This window comes from Diuraphis noxia, unplaced genomic scaffold (assembly GCF_037042655.1).
Source record: "Diuraphis noxia isolate RWA-SAM2 unplaced genomic scaffold, SU_Dnox_SAM2 contig0003, whole genome shotgun sequence".
Classification (NCBI taxonomy): Eukaryota; Metazoa; Arthropoda; class Insecta; order Hemiptera; family Aphididae; genus Diuraphis; species Diuraphis noxia.
The window spans coordinates 72,183,821-72,196,161 of NW_028301713.1; the positions used below are offsets into that span (position 1 = coordinate 72,183,821).

General features: G+C 29.3%; 1 protein-coding gene across 2 annotated transcripts; it reads right to left on the reverse strand.

Moving 5' to 3' along the window:
* Positions 1-1,344: 1,344 nt before the first annotated feature.
* On the reverse strand, positions 1,345-11,521 carry LOC107167930 (uncharacterized). 2 transcript variants are annotated; one of them, XM_089225016.1, is made up of 11 exons: positions 11,363-11,521; positions 10,037-10,153; positions 9,834-9,970; positions 8,283-9,765; positions 8,171-8,217; positions 7,755-7,959; positions 7,551-7,667; positions 5,374-5,546; positions 3,479-3,670; positions 3,045-3,308; positions 1,345-2,556 (listed from the first exon to the last, which is right to left on the reverse strand). In XM_089225016.1, the coding sequence occupies exons 1-11, from the start codon at positions 11,406-11,408 to the stop codon at positions 2,191-2,193; spliced, it is 3,147 nt and encodes a 1,048-aa protein (XP_089081142.1). In that variant the 5' UTR covers positions 11,409-11,521; the 3' UTR covers positions 1,345-2,190. The 2 variants fall into 2 exon arrangements, with proteins under 2 accessions (XP_089081142.1, XP_089081143.1); XM_089225017.1 differs by lacking the exon at positions 10,037-10,153 and having other exon boundaries at positions 9,834-9,988; positions 11,363-11,518.
* Between the last annotated feature and the right edge of the window lie 820 nt (positions 11,522-12,341).

The following is a 12,341-nucleotide window of genomic DNA, read 5'->3' on the forward strand; positions in this document are numbered from 1 at the left end:
TCTTTTTTTAATTTTTCTTTTAAAAATTATCAGCAAAATTGTATTCCAATTTATGTGGAGTGCACAGCCTCTCTAACAAACAAATTTAAATGGGTACTTAAGCACAAGTACACGGGCGCCGGTTTGCATGGCGCTTACAGTGGCGGGTTTAAGGCAGAGGGCTCCCTCTTACAGGGACTAACCAATTTATTTTTCTAAGACAAGTATTATAATACACCTATCAATTATTATAATAAAATATCTTCATTGAAGAATTTAGTCTCAACACTCAACAGATAATAATATCATTGAACGATTTTTAAAAGTTAAAAAAAAAGAAACTATTGGAATTTATAATGTAGGTAATATAAATATTGTTTTTAAATAAACAGTTCATTTTTGTTGTTACTTATAATTACTTTTATAAATGGTTTCAGTCAGTGGCAGATTTGAGGGGGGAGGCGACGTGGCGATTACCCCTCCCTAGGGAATTTTTTCACTTAAATTATAGCGCCGTATGATAAAATGAACATGAAATTCATAAGTTATAGCTATAACATTAATCTTATAAATAAATGATACAAAAAAAGGTATTTTTTTTAATATGATAATGGGAAATATGTATTCAGTAATTCAGTTACGTCTTATTTGTTATTACCAATCAATTTATGATACCAATTCGACCCCTCCTCAAATGATCTTCAGATCCGCTACTGGTTTCAGTTAAAAATTGATACCAATATAACTATTTACAATATGTTGTTATTGTGATTGTGAAATAAATACGAGTACCTACATAACAAAAAAAAAGTGATTTACATATTAGTAAAAACATATTATGTTTATTAAATTTTTATATATAAGATACAACTACGTAAATTCTTGAGCCTCAATTAGCCATTTACCCTCCCCCCTCCTTGGTGAGTGATAAAACCCGCTGGTGGTCGCCTATATTATATACCGGTATGTAGAAATATTAAATGTTTGAATATTGAGCCAAAATTAATTAATGTAGAACAAATTTTAATTTGATTACCTGACAATTTTTCATTAGTAATTGGGATAAATATTATTTTTGATGTTTTGGTAAAGATTTTTCATATTATATTAACCGTTTGATAATTTTATTTAAATATATACATGTAAACATAAACATGTTTTCAAAGTTCTTAGTATTATTCATAAACTTGTGAGTTGTGATTACAATAATAACATAATCTATATTACTTACATGTAAATACCAGCGTATAATATATAATTAATTAAATGTTCTAGTTGTTTGGATTATATTATTAGATAATAATATACATAGACGGCTATGCTGTTAGCGATTTTTAGTATAAGGTATAATGGAAAACAATACAGTTAAGATTTTCTAATTAAATATTTTTAAATTTAAGATGATAGATAAATAAAAATACACAATACGTTGAACATAATATTCATAATACTAATTCGCAAATTCGTTTTTTGTCATAAAACATTCGTGTAACACAAATCACAATATATACAGAGTGGATCATGGTGTTTTCTCGTTTTTCCGCGTGCTGACCATGCGAAATACTGATAAAACACAGCAAGGCACCCTGTATAATAATATACAAAATACATGCGTATACCCCCCACCGAGTGGTCAATTGCCAATTATGTGAGCAAACTGTTTCGGAAGCCGCTATATGGTATACACATTTTACTCTTTCAGTTGGATTCACATTTCCAGCTTAAAAATAGCATCTTAAACACGTCACTGGTCCCGAGATCTTACTTCATCGAGAATAAAAATTAACGAAAATTATTAAACGTAAAAGACGGTTTTAAAAAAGTCTGTCATGATACTACAGGTACGAAATATAATAATATATATAATATAATATTATATTGTACTATTGTAATGTGGTGTCTATCGTAATGCACGTTGCTGATGATCGTATACCTACATGACATTTCTTTATAATATACTATAGTTATCACGTTTTTAAGATGTACTTTTTTGTTCATTTTTAGAAATGGCAACAATTTTTTTGGACGCACACATATTAATATCTAACAATTTAATATAAATCAAAAAGAGAGAGAAAAAAATATTCTACACGAAAACGAATAAATAATTGGTAAAACAATAATATTTGAATATTAAACAATATTTATGATATTATAATATATCAGCTGTATGTTCGATGGATTTTGGGTAACATAATTGTCGTCGAATTTTCACGGCACATCTGTCACTAGTTGTTCTTCTTGTCTTTTGTATTGGCCGATCAGGTCGGGCAGATCGTAAGCAATGGCCATGTCCAGCTTGTTGATCGGACAACCCCGGAAGTACGTGCACGTGTCGGACAGCCGCTTGAACTCATAAACGGGGTTCAGTCGGAAAAAGTCCCGGTACACGTCCGGATCGGGCAGATCATATCTAGATATGTTGGTCAGCGTGCTCAGGCCCTCGTAGATGTGATAGTTTTGTGGGTTCTCTATGATATCGTCACTAACGGTCTTTCGGTTTGCGAAGAACGACTTGTGGTTGTAGTACGTAGTTAAATAACAGTCGACCATCTTCGCATGGTTTCGCACTCTCACCTGCAACACACAATAATCGTGCCATATTATTTATTTCTAATTTTTGTGTATATTATTATATTTATAAAATTGCTAACTATATAGACTATAATGATAATAATATAATATAATATATAGTTTATATATCCTAAATTTATACCATAGGATAAAATGATGGGAGTTTAAGTTGATTATTGTAACTTCGAAAAAAAAAATGTTTGAATATAGCTTGAATTATAGGCTATCATACCCATTAAGTAAAAAGAAGAAAACCATTTTCAATACACAAACTGGGAAAAATCTATGATAAATTATTGGTTACCAATTAAGTCACTAAAAAAATTTAAAAATCATATACATTAACACATATTATACATTTATTTAATGTAAAATAAAATTAGATTTTTTTTCTGTAAGAACATGTTATAACTTAAAGTATTTTTTTTTTAGTTGAAATCTGTTAATAAATATTCTATAAATATTGTAATTTATGATATTATTGTACGTACCGCGAATCGCCGAGCACTGGCTATTTTGTTTTCAACTCGCCTGTCGATTGCCGAACGGATGTCTCTCAAGAATGAAAGTTCTTGAGAGTGTAGAAGTCTGGCCGGAGACCCAATTTCATACGGGTTTGACCATAATGACACCGAATAAATGACCGGAGGTTCGGCGCTGGACATGAGTGGACTTATGTTCCATATGAGCGTCCCTTGTATGCGCATTAGTTCTTCGGCGCGAATTTTGTCAGCCTTATTTAACAATATCCTTGTCTAAACGAAACATAGAGAAAGAGAGAGAACAAATTTAACTCGAGTATAATAATGTAATATACATAATATAATAGTCATGAACGTAATGTTGTTATTGGGCGAGAGACCAAATTAAAAAACAAACCCTACTTAACGATGCTTATAAAATTTACTCCATATCGTATATTAACCTGATATTCCCTGCCTTTAAGTTGGTCCAATATTGCTTCGGTTTCCGGGCCAACGTCCAATTTCGCCGGGTCGTACACTAAGAATATCATGTCAGCCCTGTCGATGAACCATTGACACACATCGTTGAACGGGAATACCCGGTCCACGTGTTTACGCATTTCTAATATTCCGGGGATCTCTACGATGTTCACCTGCGGAAAAAACATTTGTGATCGTTGTACTTGTTGTAATTATGCCACCAATTAATAAGGGAAATTCTTTTAACAGTGTTCACCTATCGATTTTCGTTATTAAAAAAAAAAATTATAATTAATATAATATCTTATTATAATTTATAGCATATAATGTATTTTAAATTTAATAAAGCAACGGAAAATGTAACAGAATATCCAATGCTGTTTCACTTTTCTGATTACTTATAGATCAAATACGGATAAATAAAAACTGACTTGACTATTTCTGGGTTATAACTTATAAGTAACCTAGTTAACAATAATCAATAAATAACCTACTCGATTTATTTTGTAGTTAAAACAAATATTATGGTTCTTCTAATTTTAAAAATATAATATATTAATTGTCATTAAAAATATATAGGTACCTAAAACATATACACACAAAGATTTATTAAAATAACGATGAGTGTCTGTTGTTAAAATAATATATATGCTTTGTTCAGCGAAAGAACACACCGATTTTTGTCGGGCCGCGGCGTGATCTTTCGCTGGAACAGAATAGGATATATTCTATATAATATTATAGTAGGTACTTATATAAGTTATATAATACTCAGTGATTGAATTGCGAAAAAATTAGAAGGGAGATACTGAAATGTGAAAAAAAAATTGTGCGTACCTGAATATTTAAATGTCTTATAAAATAGGATATTATTAGAAAGAGTACGCTAAAATGTTTTCTAAAAAGCAGAAGGACCCTCACGATCTACTAAAATTAAGTACTGATTATATTAATATAGATACTGTGGGTATACTTATTGCCAGTGTTGGGTAGTAACGTAACGAAAGTAACGCGTTACTGTAACGGCGTTATTTTGCTTGTAACGCGTTACGTAATTTCATTAGAATTATTTCCAAGTAAGGAAAATGTAATGGAAATTACTTTTGATAAGTAATTTCTATTGAACAACGCGTTACAGTTTCGAATTATTAAGTACCTACCTTTTGCGAATTGAAAAAAAAATATGTCTATAATACAGACATTATTATCTAGTATAGTAATATACTATGTATATGTATTAAAGCTCTTTATACAGCTGATCTCACAATTTTGAATTCAATGACATTAGTAAAGAATATTTTTATTAAATACAACACAGCTTTACCATCCAGTGCTTCTGTAGAGCGATTATTTAGTGTTTCAGGGGATATTTGTTCTAAATAAAGGTCGCGTATGATTGACAAAAATTTTGAAGATACAATATTGTGTTAAGTTAATTTAAAACATAAATAAATATAAAATAATAATATTGTATTATATTGATTATAGTATATAAGTATATTGATTTCTTTTTAAAATTATATCTATTATCTATTTACTATAGTTAATGTATTTTTAGTAACATTATTGTCAGGCACAATGATAATATTGTTAAAATATATTTAAAACTATAAAATAGGTATTTAAAAATATTTTTATTTTTTTTTGTAACGAGAAAGTAATGAGTTACTTTTCAATTTGAAAAGTAAAGTAATTTCATTAAAATTTTATTAGAGTAACGAATAAAGTAATTTTATTACATTTCTCTCTAAGTAACGAGTAAAGTAACTTTATTACATTTTAAAAGTAATTTACCCAACACTGCTTATTGCGTTATACCAAGTCGGTTCCCATTAACTAAAAAATAACAAAACATAAGGATTTTAATACTGTTTACCTTCTCTAACAAAGGATGGGGTAATTTGAGACCACGGAGTTTGTCCAACAGTCCTTGTCCGAATTTCTGAAGACCCGAAAATGTCCAGTCGGCCGCTAATTGCGTTCCGTCAAGAATCGCTTCGCGGTTATTGTACATCATAATGTTGAAATACGCTGGAGATGGTTCCGCTCCTTAAATGCAAGCAAACATAAATATATCAGACAATGTATAAGAAGAAATAATCTGTTTAGTTTTAATACATTGATCAAAGTTTTATTGTATTTTAGCCTTTAGGATAACACATTTTTTTTGTAGGTAGTTTATTAAGAATTCACGATGGAACAATGACATATACGTAATTAATTAAATTTTGAGTCATATAATAAAATATGTCTGTATATTATGATTATCACGTATAGAATAGATGTATCAGGTACCAATACTTACACTAATTTTGTGAACGGTTGTTTTTTATATAAAAAATCATAGTTATTTTGTAAAAAATCTTAAATATATAGTACACCGACACGTGTGCCATAATTTGAAAAAGTAGTTGGAGGTTCACTAGAATATCTGAAAATATAGTTGGCGCCCACCCAAGTCAATACAATAGAAACGTTGGTTGTAGGTATCTAATATGAGACGAAATTTTTCGTGACCAAGTGGTAAAATTTTCTTTACTGAAAGTTTTTTAGAGTTTTATACCGCGACTTTTTATCTATTTTAATTTGTCCTGTGATTTTATCGCACGTGGATTATATCAATATATAATATTTACGGCAATCACCTCGACCATGGTACCTTCATACTCTGATGAGTCTGAAAGGCACATTCAAAGCTGTCAGCTAAGTCGTGTACTCGTATGTCGAACAAATCGCATTGTGATTGGACGTTACGTTTTTAGTATTATGAAATAACTAAGTTGTAACCGAGTATACCAAAAATTGACTTAAGTGTTGGAGTGTGGAGTGGAGTTCACACTTACACCGTGTCGTTGTTTTTTAAGATCGTGTGCCTTACAAAGTTTGTATCGTGCATTTTGCCTGTGTATACTAAAATGTAATTACCAATGATATGAATGCTGTACCAGATGATAACATATTCTTATAATTATTTTTTTAGGTATCACTTTTCTGCACATAACTATAATTACACTGCTAAAAGTCGAATATATCAAACTATGCGGTATCGTTTGGTTACTGTGGTATTGTGTGATAATATACGGTTCAGCCAATCAGATAAAATTAATTTACACGACACTATGTAGTGAGTGTAAACTCCCCCTCACAGCTCAATTTTTAAACCAATATGGTTACTAGTTGTAACCGTTGTTACCACTGCCTCGATGGACATCAGACCCGATGTTGCTATGAATTCGGCTTGACTGTGTGATCGTGGTCACCATTGTGCTCTGGATAACCGCGAGCGGTTAACCATGATATTTTCATCGTCTGTTAATAGCGTTAAAACGCGGTCGTCGCGTCGCTGGCCTATATAATCGTGCCATTCAATTTTTGATAAAATAACCGTTTTCGTGTAAGTACCTTTGTGTTAATGGTTGTATATAACGAGCCGAAATTTCAGCGACATGGGACTTTTTTTTATAAGATAATTAAAATAAACCCCCCCGAATATCTTTGAAGTACCAAGTGTCACATAAACAGTGAACACTCACTTCTTTCACGCAACCACATCCTTCTATAAAACATAAAATAAATAGTACCTAAATTATATATTATTTTGCTTATAGATTATAAATATATGTTATAAAGTTTCTGTTTTAATAAAAAAATCTAGTAAATTTTACAGTTCATAACCAAGCATTAGATACACTTTACGTATTTTTTTTGCGAACTCAAGTTTTGGTATTAATTAAACTGGGTGATTACTTAATATTATTAGGTAAGTAAAAAGCGTTTGACGAAATGATCAATCATTATTAATGATACTCGTACAGTTGTTCGTAAAGAAATACGCAGGTTATGTACATGGTTTATTATTAGGTACATTAACTGTATCATTAAGATTTGGGGAAATTAAAAATTAATTTTAAATATATTATAATTTAAAGCACATACCGATTATATCGAATCAAAAAACAATATTGTCATTATAAATTTTGATTTTATGATTTCAGATTATTAATTAAATAATGAAATATGATATATTTCAGTCTACGTAATGAAATAACTCACCAGTTCTTAATGCAAATTGAGAATGCTCAATGTCTAAAAGATAGTTAACTATTGAAGATTTACCACCACTCCAAGGTCCCATAAACAGAATGAGTGGTTTAGAGAATATTTCTGGCTCTAAAACATATAAAGAATAAGCACGTGTATAATATTACTAGTTATGTCATAATGTTGATTTTATTTTATATGAATAATTTCATTTACCTCCGAAATGTCTATTACTCAGATCTCTGTACTTGAAAGTCATTTCCAACGGTTTAATTGCCACTTCATATACTTTTTTTAATTCTTTTAATGTCGAATCTACAACTTTTGATAGAAAACTATCATGCTGTGCAGTGTTTTCACCTATTTTTAATGTTTGTTTTATATGACTTTTATTTCGTAGATTCTTTGGTACTACTTCATCCTAAAAACAAGATTTTATTTAATTATCACATCAAATTTTTAATTTTTTTTTTGCTATTTACAATTTTTTTCGGACATTCATTATTAAAAAAGCTAATTTTATATTGTTAAATTAACTAACGACAATTTGCTTAACAATAAAATGTAGTACACACGATAGTATGCATAATTTATTAGGATTTAAAAATAATTAAATTAAATTTAACTATTACCATTGTCAAATCTTCTTCAGACAGGTATTCTTCAACTGTGACTTCATCTAAAACCACACAAACATTTATAAAAATCTCTCTATAAATGAAGTTATTATGAATTCTTTTTTACCTTCAGTAGTTTTAATATTTTCGTTTTTAGTTTGTTTTTCTGATTTTGATAATTTTTCTTCTTCATCGAGTTTCCAATACATACTTCTTTGAGTTTCAATTATTTTTTCTTTTACTGCGTCTACGGGTTTTTCTTCTGTTTTCCAATATTTATTTTTTTTAGACGTCATATTATCTTCATCTTTCACTTCTTTTGGTTTTTCCGTCTCTTCTGTTTTCCAGTATTTATTCTTTTTTGCGATTGGTTCTTCTTGTTTTATTATTTCATCGGGTATAATGTTTTCAATTTCTTCTGTTTTCCAATATTTATTCTTTTTTGGTTTTTCTTCGTCTTTTTGATCTATTGTTTTTGTGTCCTTATTTGGTTCATTTGTTTTCCAATACTTGTTCTGTTTTGATGTATCATCTTCTTTATCGTTTAATATTTTTATATCTTCAGTTGTTTCTGATATTTTATGAGTATCTTCTTCCATTTTATCTTCTTCAGCCGTTTTTTTAGTTTCATCTTGTTCGATGTCGGGATCAAATTTCCAGTATTTAGGGTTTCGCTTAACTTTAGCTACTGGCTCTTTTTTTATTTCTTCTTCATATTCATCTGGATCAAATTTCCAATATTTTGGATTTCGTTTTTTTGTTCCTTTGAAAATTTGATTTGAACTTTGTTTATTTAACGTATTATCACTTATAGAATGTTTTTCGTTATCTACTCCTATTTCTTCTTCGTCTGGATCAAACTTCCAGTATTTAGGATTTCTTTTTTTTTTCTGAGGAACTGATTTTATTTTTTCTTCAGTCTTTTTAGCTTCTGCTAGCTTGTACAATTTTTCTTCTTCTGGATCGAGTTTCCAATATTTAGGATTACGTAATTTCGGAGTTTCAACGGGTTTAGGCGCTTCTTCAAGTGGAAATTCATCGGGATCAATTTTCCAGTATTTCAGATTTCTTTTTGGTTTTTGTTTTACAATTGGAACAACATTTTCAGGTTCATCGTCCGGATCAAACTTCCAATATTTTGGGTTCCTTTTTTTTGTTCCTTTAAATAACTGTTTAGGGATTTCCATTTTTTTTTCAACATTAGTAGCTTCTATTTTTTCTTCTATTTGTATCTTGGTCACAATAGGTTCTTCTATTTTATTAGTATTTTTTATTTTTATATCCTCAACATCAATTATAATTTCAATGTTATTGGTAACTAAATCTTTGTCTAAAATAATAGGTACAGTTTCTTTTTCGGATTCTTTTACTTCATTTTCTACAACACTTATACTATTATTTTCCAGATTTTCTTCTTCTTCACTAACGATTTCAATCTCATTATCTTCTTCAGTTTTATATGTTTGATTTTTTTCAGTTATTTCAAGTGGACGGATTTCTTCAGCATCAGTTACTTCATTAATATTATTTTCAATTTCAATTATTTCACTAACACCTTCACTTAAATTTATTTCGTTTCTGGTTGTTTCTTCTTCTTTTTTGAACTTTTCCTAAAAATTATACAAAAATAAATTTAGCGGGATCGTATTATTATCATAATCACAGTAATTATTTTTACCGGTTCGGCTGGTGTACTCGATCTGCTATCATCCGGAGAATTACCATCTTGAGAACTCGAGCTTGTAACATCATCATTTGGAGTGCTTCCACTTGTGGGGCTTTCATTCTGAATGTTTTGGTCGCGTTCTGTACTTCCTGAATACGACACACTTCCTGAATATAATATGTAACGAAATTTACAAATTTTAAATATCTAACTACCAATAGGTTCTGGAGTAACTAATTCTTTGATGGCTTTCTCTACGTATGGTTGACAATCCACCTCCGATGGAGCTATAGACGCCGATGGTACACTGGCAAAAGTTTCACAAAATGTATCTAAACCAAAATTAGCGATGGAGTAAAATTGAATTATGAAATAGTTAATGGTCCTATAGTTTAAGATAAGACATAATATTAGAAAGACAGTGCAGATACTAAATTAGTACAAACAAAGTAGGTAATAACAATCGGCAATGGACAGGACAATAAAATATTAAGTAATAAGCAATGACTAATGACAGTCAATTGATAAAAAAAATAATAATCGCCAACGAGAGTATTTTAAAATCCCAGACGGCCGCTGGTAATATAAAAATAGAAAATTGCAACCAGAGTGTCCCAGTTGTGTTCTGTCGGTACACTATAAATACACAACATAACCTAATGCCCCTACAGAAATAGAAATGTCGCGAGCGTCAGAATTGCGTTGAGTGAGGGAGTTTCCAATTTTATGAAAATTCGTTTTTTTATACTGACGAATAAGGACACTTTGAAATATCTTTCAATATTATCATAATGGTTTTGTAAATGTGTAATAGTAGAAAAATAAAAGTAAAAACTTCAACTAGGATATTTGGTATTTTCAATGGTATTTAAAATATCTGCTTAAAGACTTTATTGTGCAATAGAGTATATTATTCATAATAATATTATAACCTTAAACATATTACGCTATAATATAATAATTTTAGGATCGCTAAACATATTATGTAAAACTAGTAACTTGAAAAAAAAAAACGATGAAAAATTTAGATTAAAAATATAGTTTCAGTTAATGATTTTATACACGAGTAGGTAACTTAATTTTATATTCACATTAAACAAAATTTAGTTTAAAAAAAAAAATACGATTTAGTATTTAGTCATAATTTATTGGAATAATAATAAATAAAGTATTATTGTCATTTGCCAAAAAGAAAATAATATATGTCTAGAAATGTTTTTGATATTTTTCAAACACTATAATATGAAATACTATTTTTACTCAGATAGTGTATTTACGGCCTTTTAGTCATGTTCCAATTATAATAATTCTCTGCATGGTCTAATGGAGTCGTTTAATTTATTATTTATTATTTTCTACTCTGTAAAATACGTATATTATAAATAAATTTTTTATAATATTTTTTTTTATATAAAATAATTATCCCATTAGAACACATACACAAAACTGGTACATATACGTAGGTATTTTTTGTGAATAATTATTATTTCCATAAGATAAAATAACGATAATTACAAAATATTATTAGAAATACGAATTACCTCTGACGCTAAGCAGGGCGATAATCAAAATCCATCTAAAATCCATCGAGCCCCCTAAAAGAAAAAATATTCACTACCGAAAGCACATCACACGACACTCGGTTGACGCGTTCGTTCGTACTTACAGCCTGAGCTTAACTCCCCGTTGTCTGTTACAGTTCTGCTGGTTGGCAATGAGATTTTTTGTTAAATTTTTTTTTTCTGGCAACTACTTCACTGTCGTCATCTGTTCGGCACAGGGCAATATTTCGGTGAAAATATGTATAAAAAAAGACAAAATATCACAAGATAAAATAACAGTTTATAATAATTGCTTTTAAAACAAATGAACAATTAATATATGTCATTACATTCATTTATTAATAAAGTGAGACTAAATAAATTTAAATTTAAATATTTAAAATAAAACCAAAACATTTTTTTTTTTATAGATTTTTCATGTCATAGAAAGACGTTAACTGATTGAGTACATGGACTAACGAATAAAAGTTACTTTTACTTTGTATAAATCACTGTTCATTACAACGATCACACATCCCGTAAACTATTTTATTGAATACCTACAAAATTAAAACATACTTAATGAATAGTGCTTATTAATCAGGGCGAAATATTAATATTATGTTCCATATCGCCACACGTGAAATTACAAGATATTTTATTTTTAACATCTACTTTTTTCATATAGTATGTTATGACTTTATGAGATATAATAAACTATATGATATATCTTATAATCGGCTATACCTAAGACCTAGCTAGGTGGCTTGGTGCCACGTTAGACTTTTTACAATTGGCATTATATTTTCAATATTATAAAAAAACAAAAAAAAAAGGTATAAAATTAATGTCTGTTCATGTACATTGCAGGACATTATCAGTGCCTGTCTATTACTTTTGGCGGAGTGATATGCTTCCATATTATATACAAATTAATGAAAAGACGAAGTGAACATTAAATTTGTTGGGAAATAAATAT

Bases quoted from the DNA above. Each gene is read 5' to 3' on its own strand.
- LOC107167930 (XM_089225016.1), bottom strand. From the start codon at position 11,408: ATGGATTTTAGATGGATTTTGATTATCGCCCTGCTTAGCGTCAGAG. The intron at 5,547-7,550 runs GTGAGTTATTTC...CTTGCATTTAAG, and splicing joins TCAATTTGCATTAAGAACTG to GAGCGGAACCATCTCCAGCG. The intron at 2,557-3,044 runs GTACGTACAATA...TGTGTGTTGCAG, and splicing joins CCAGTGCTCGGCGATTCGCG to GTGAGAGTGCGAAACCATGC.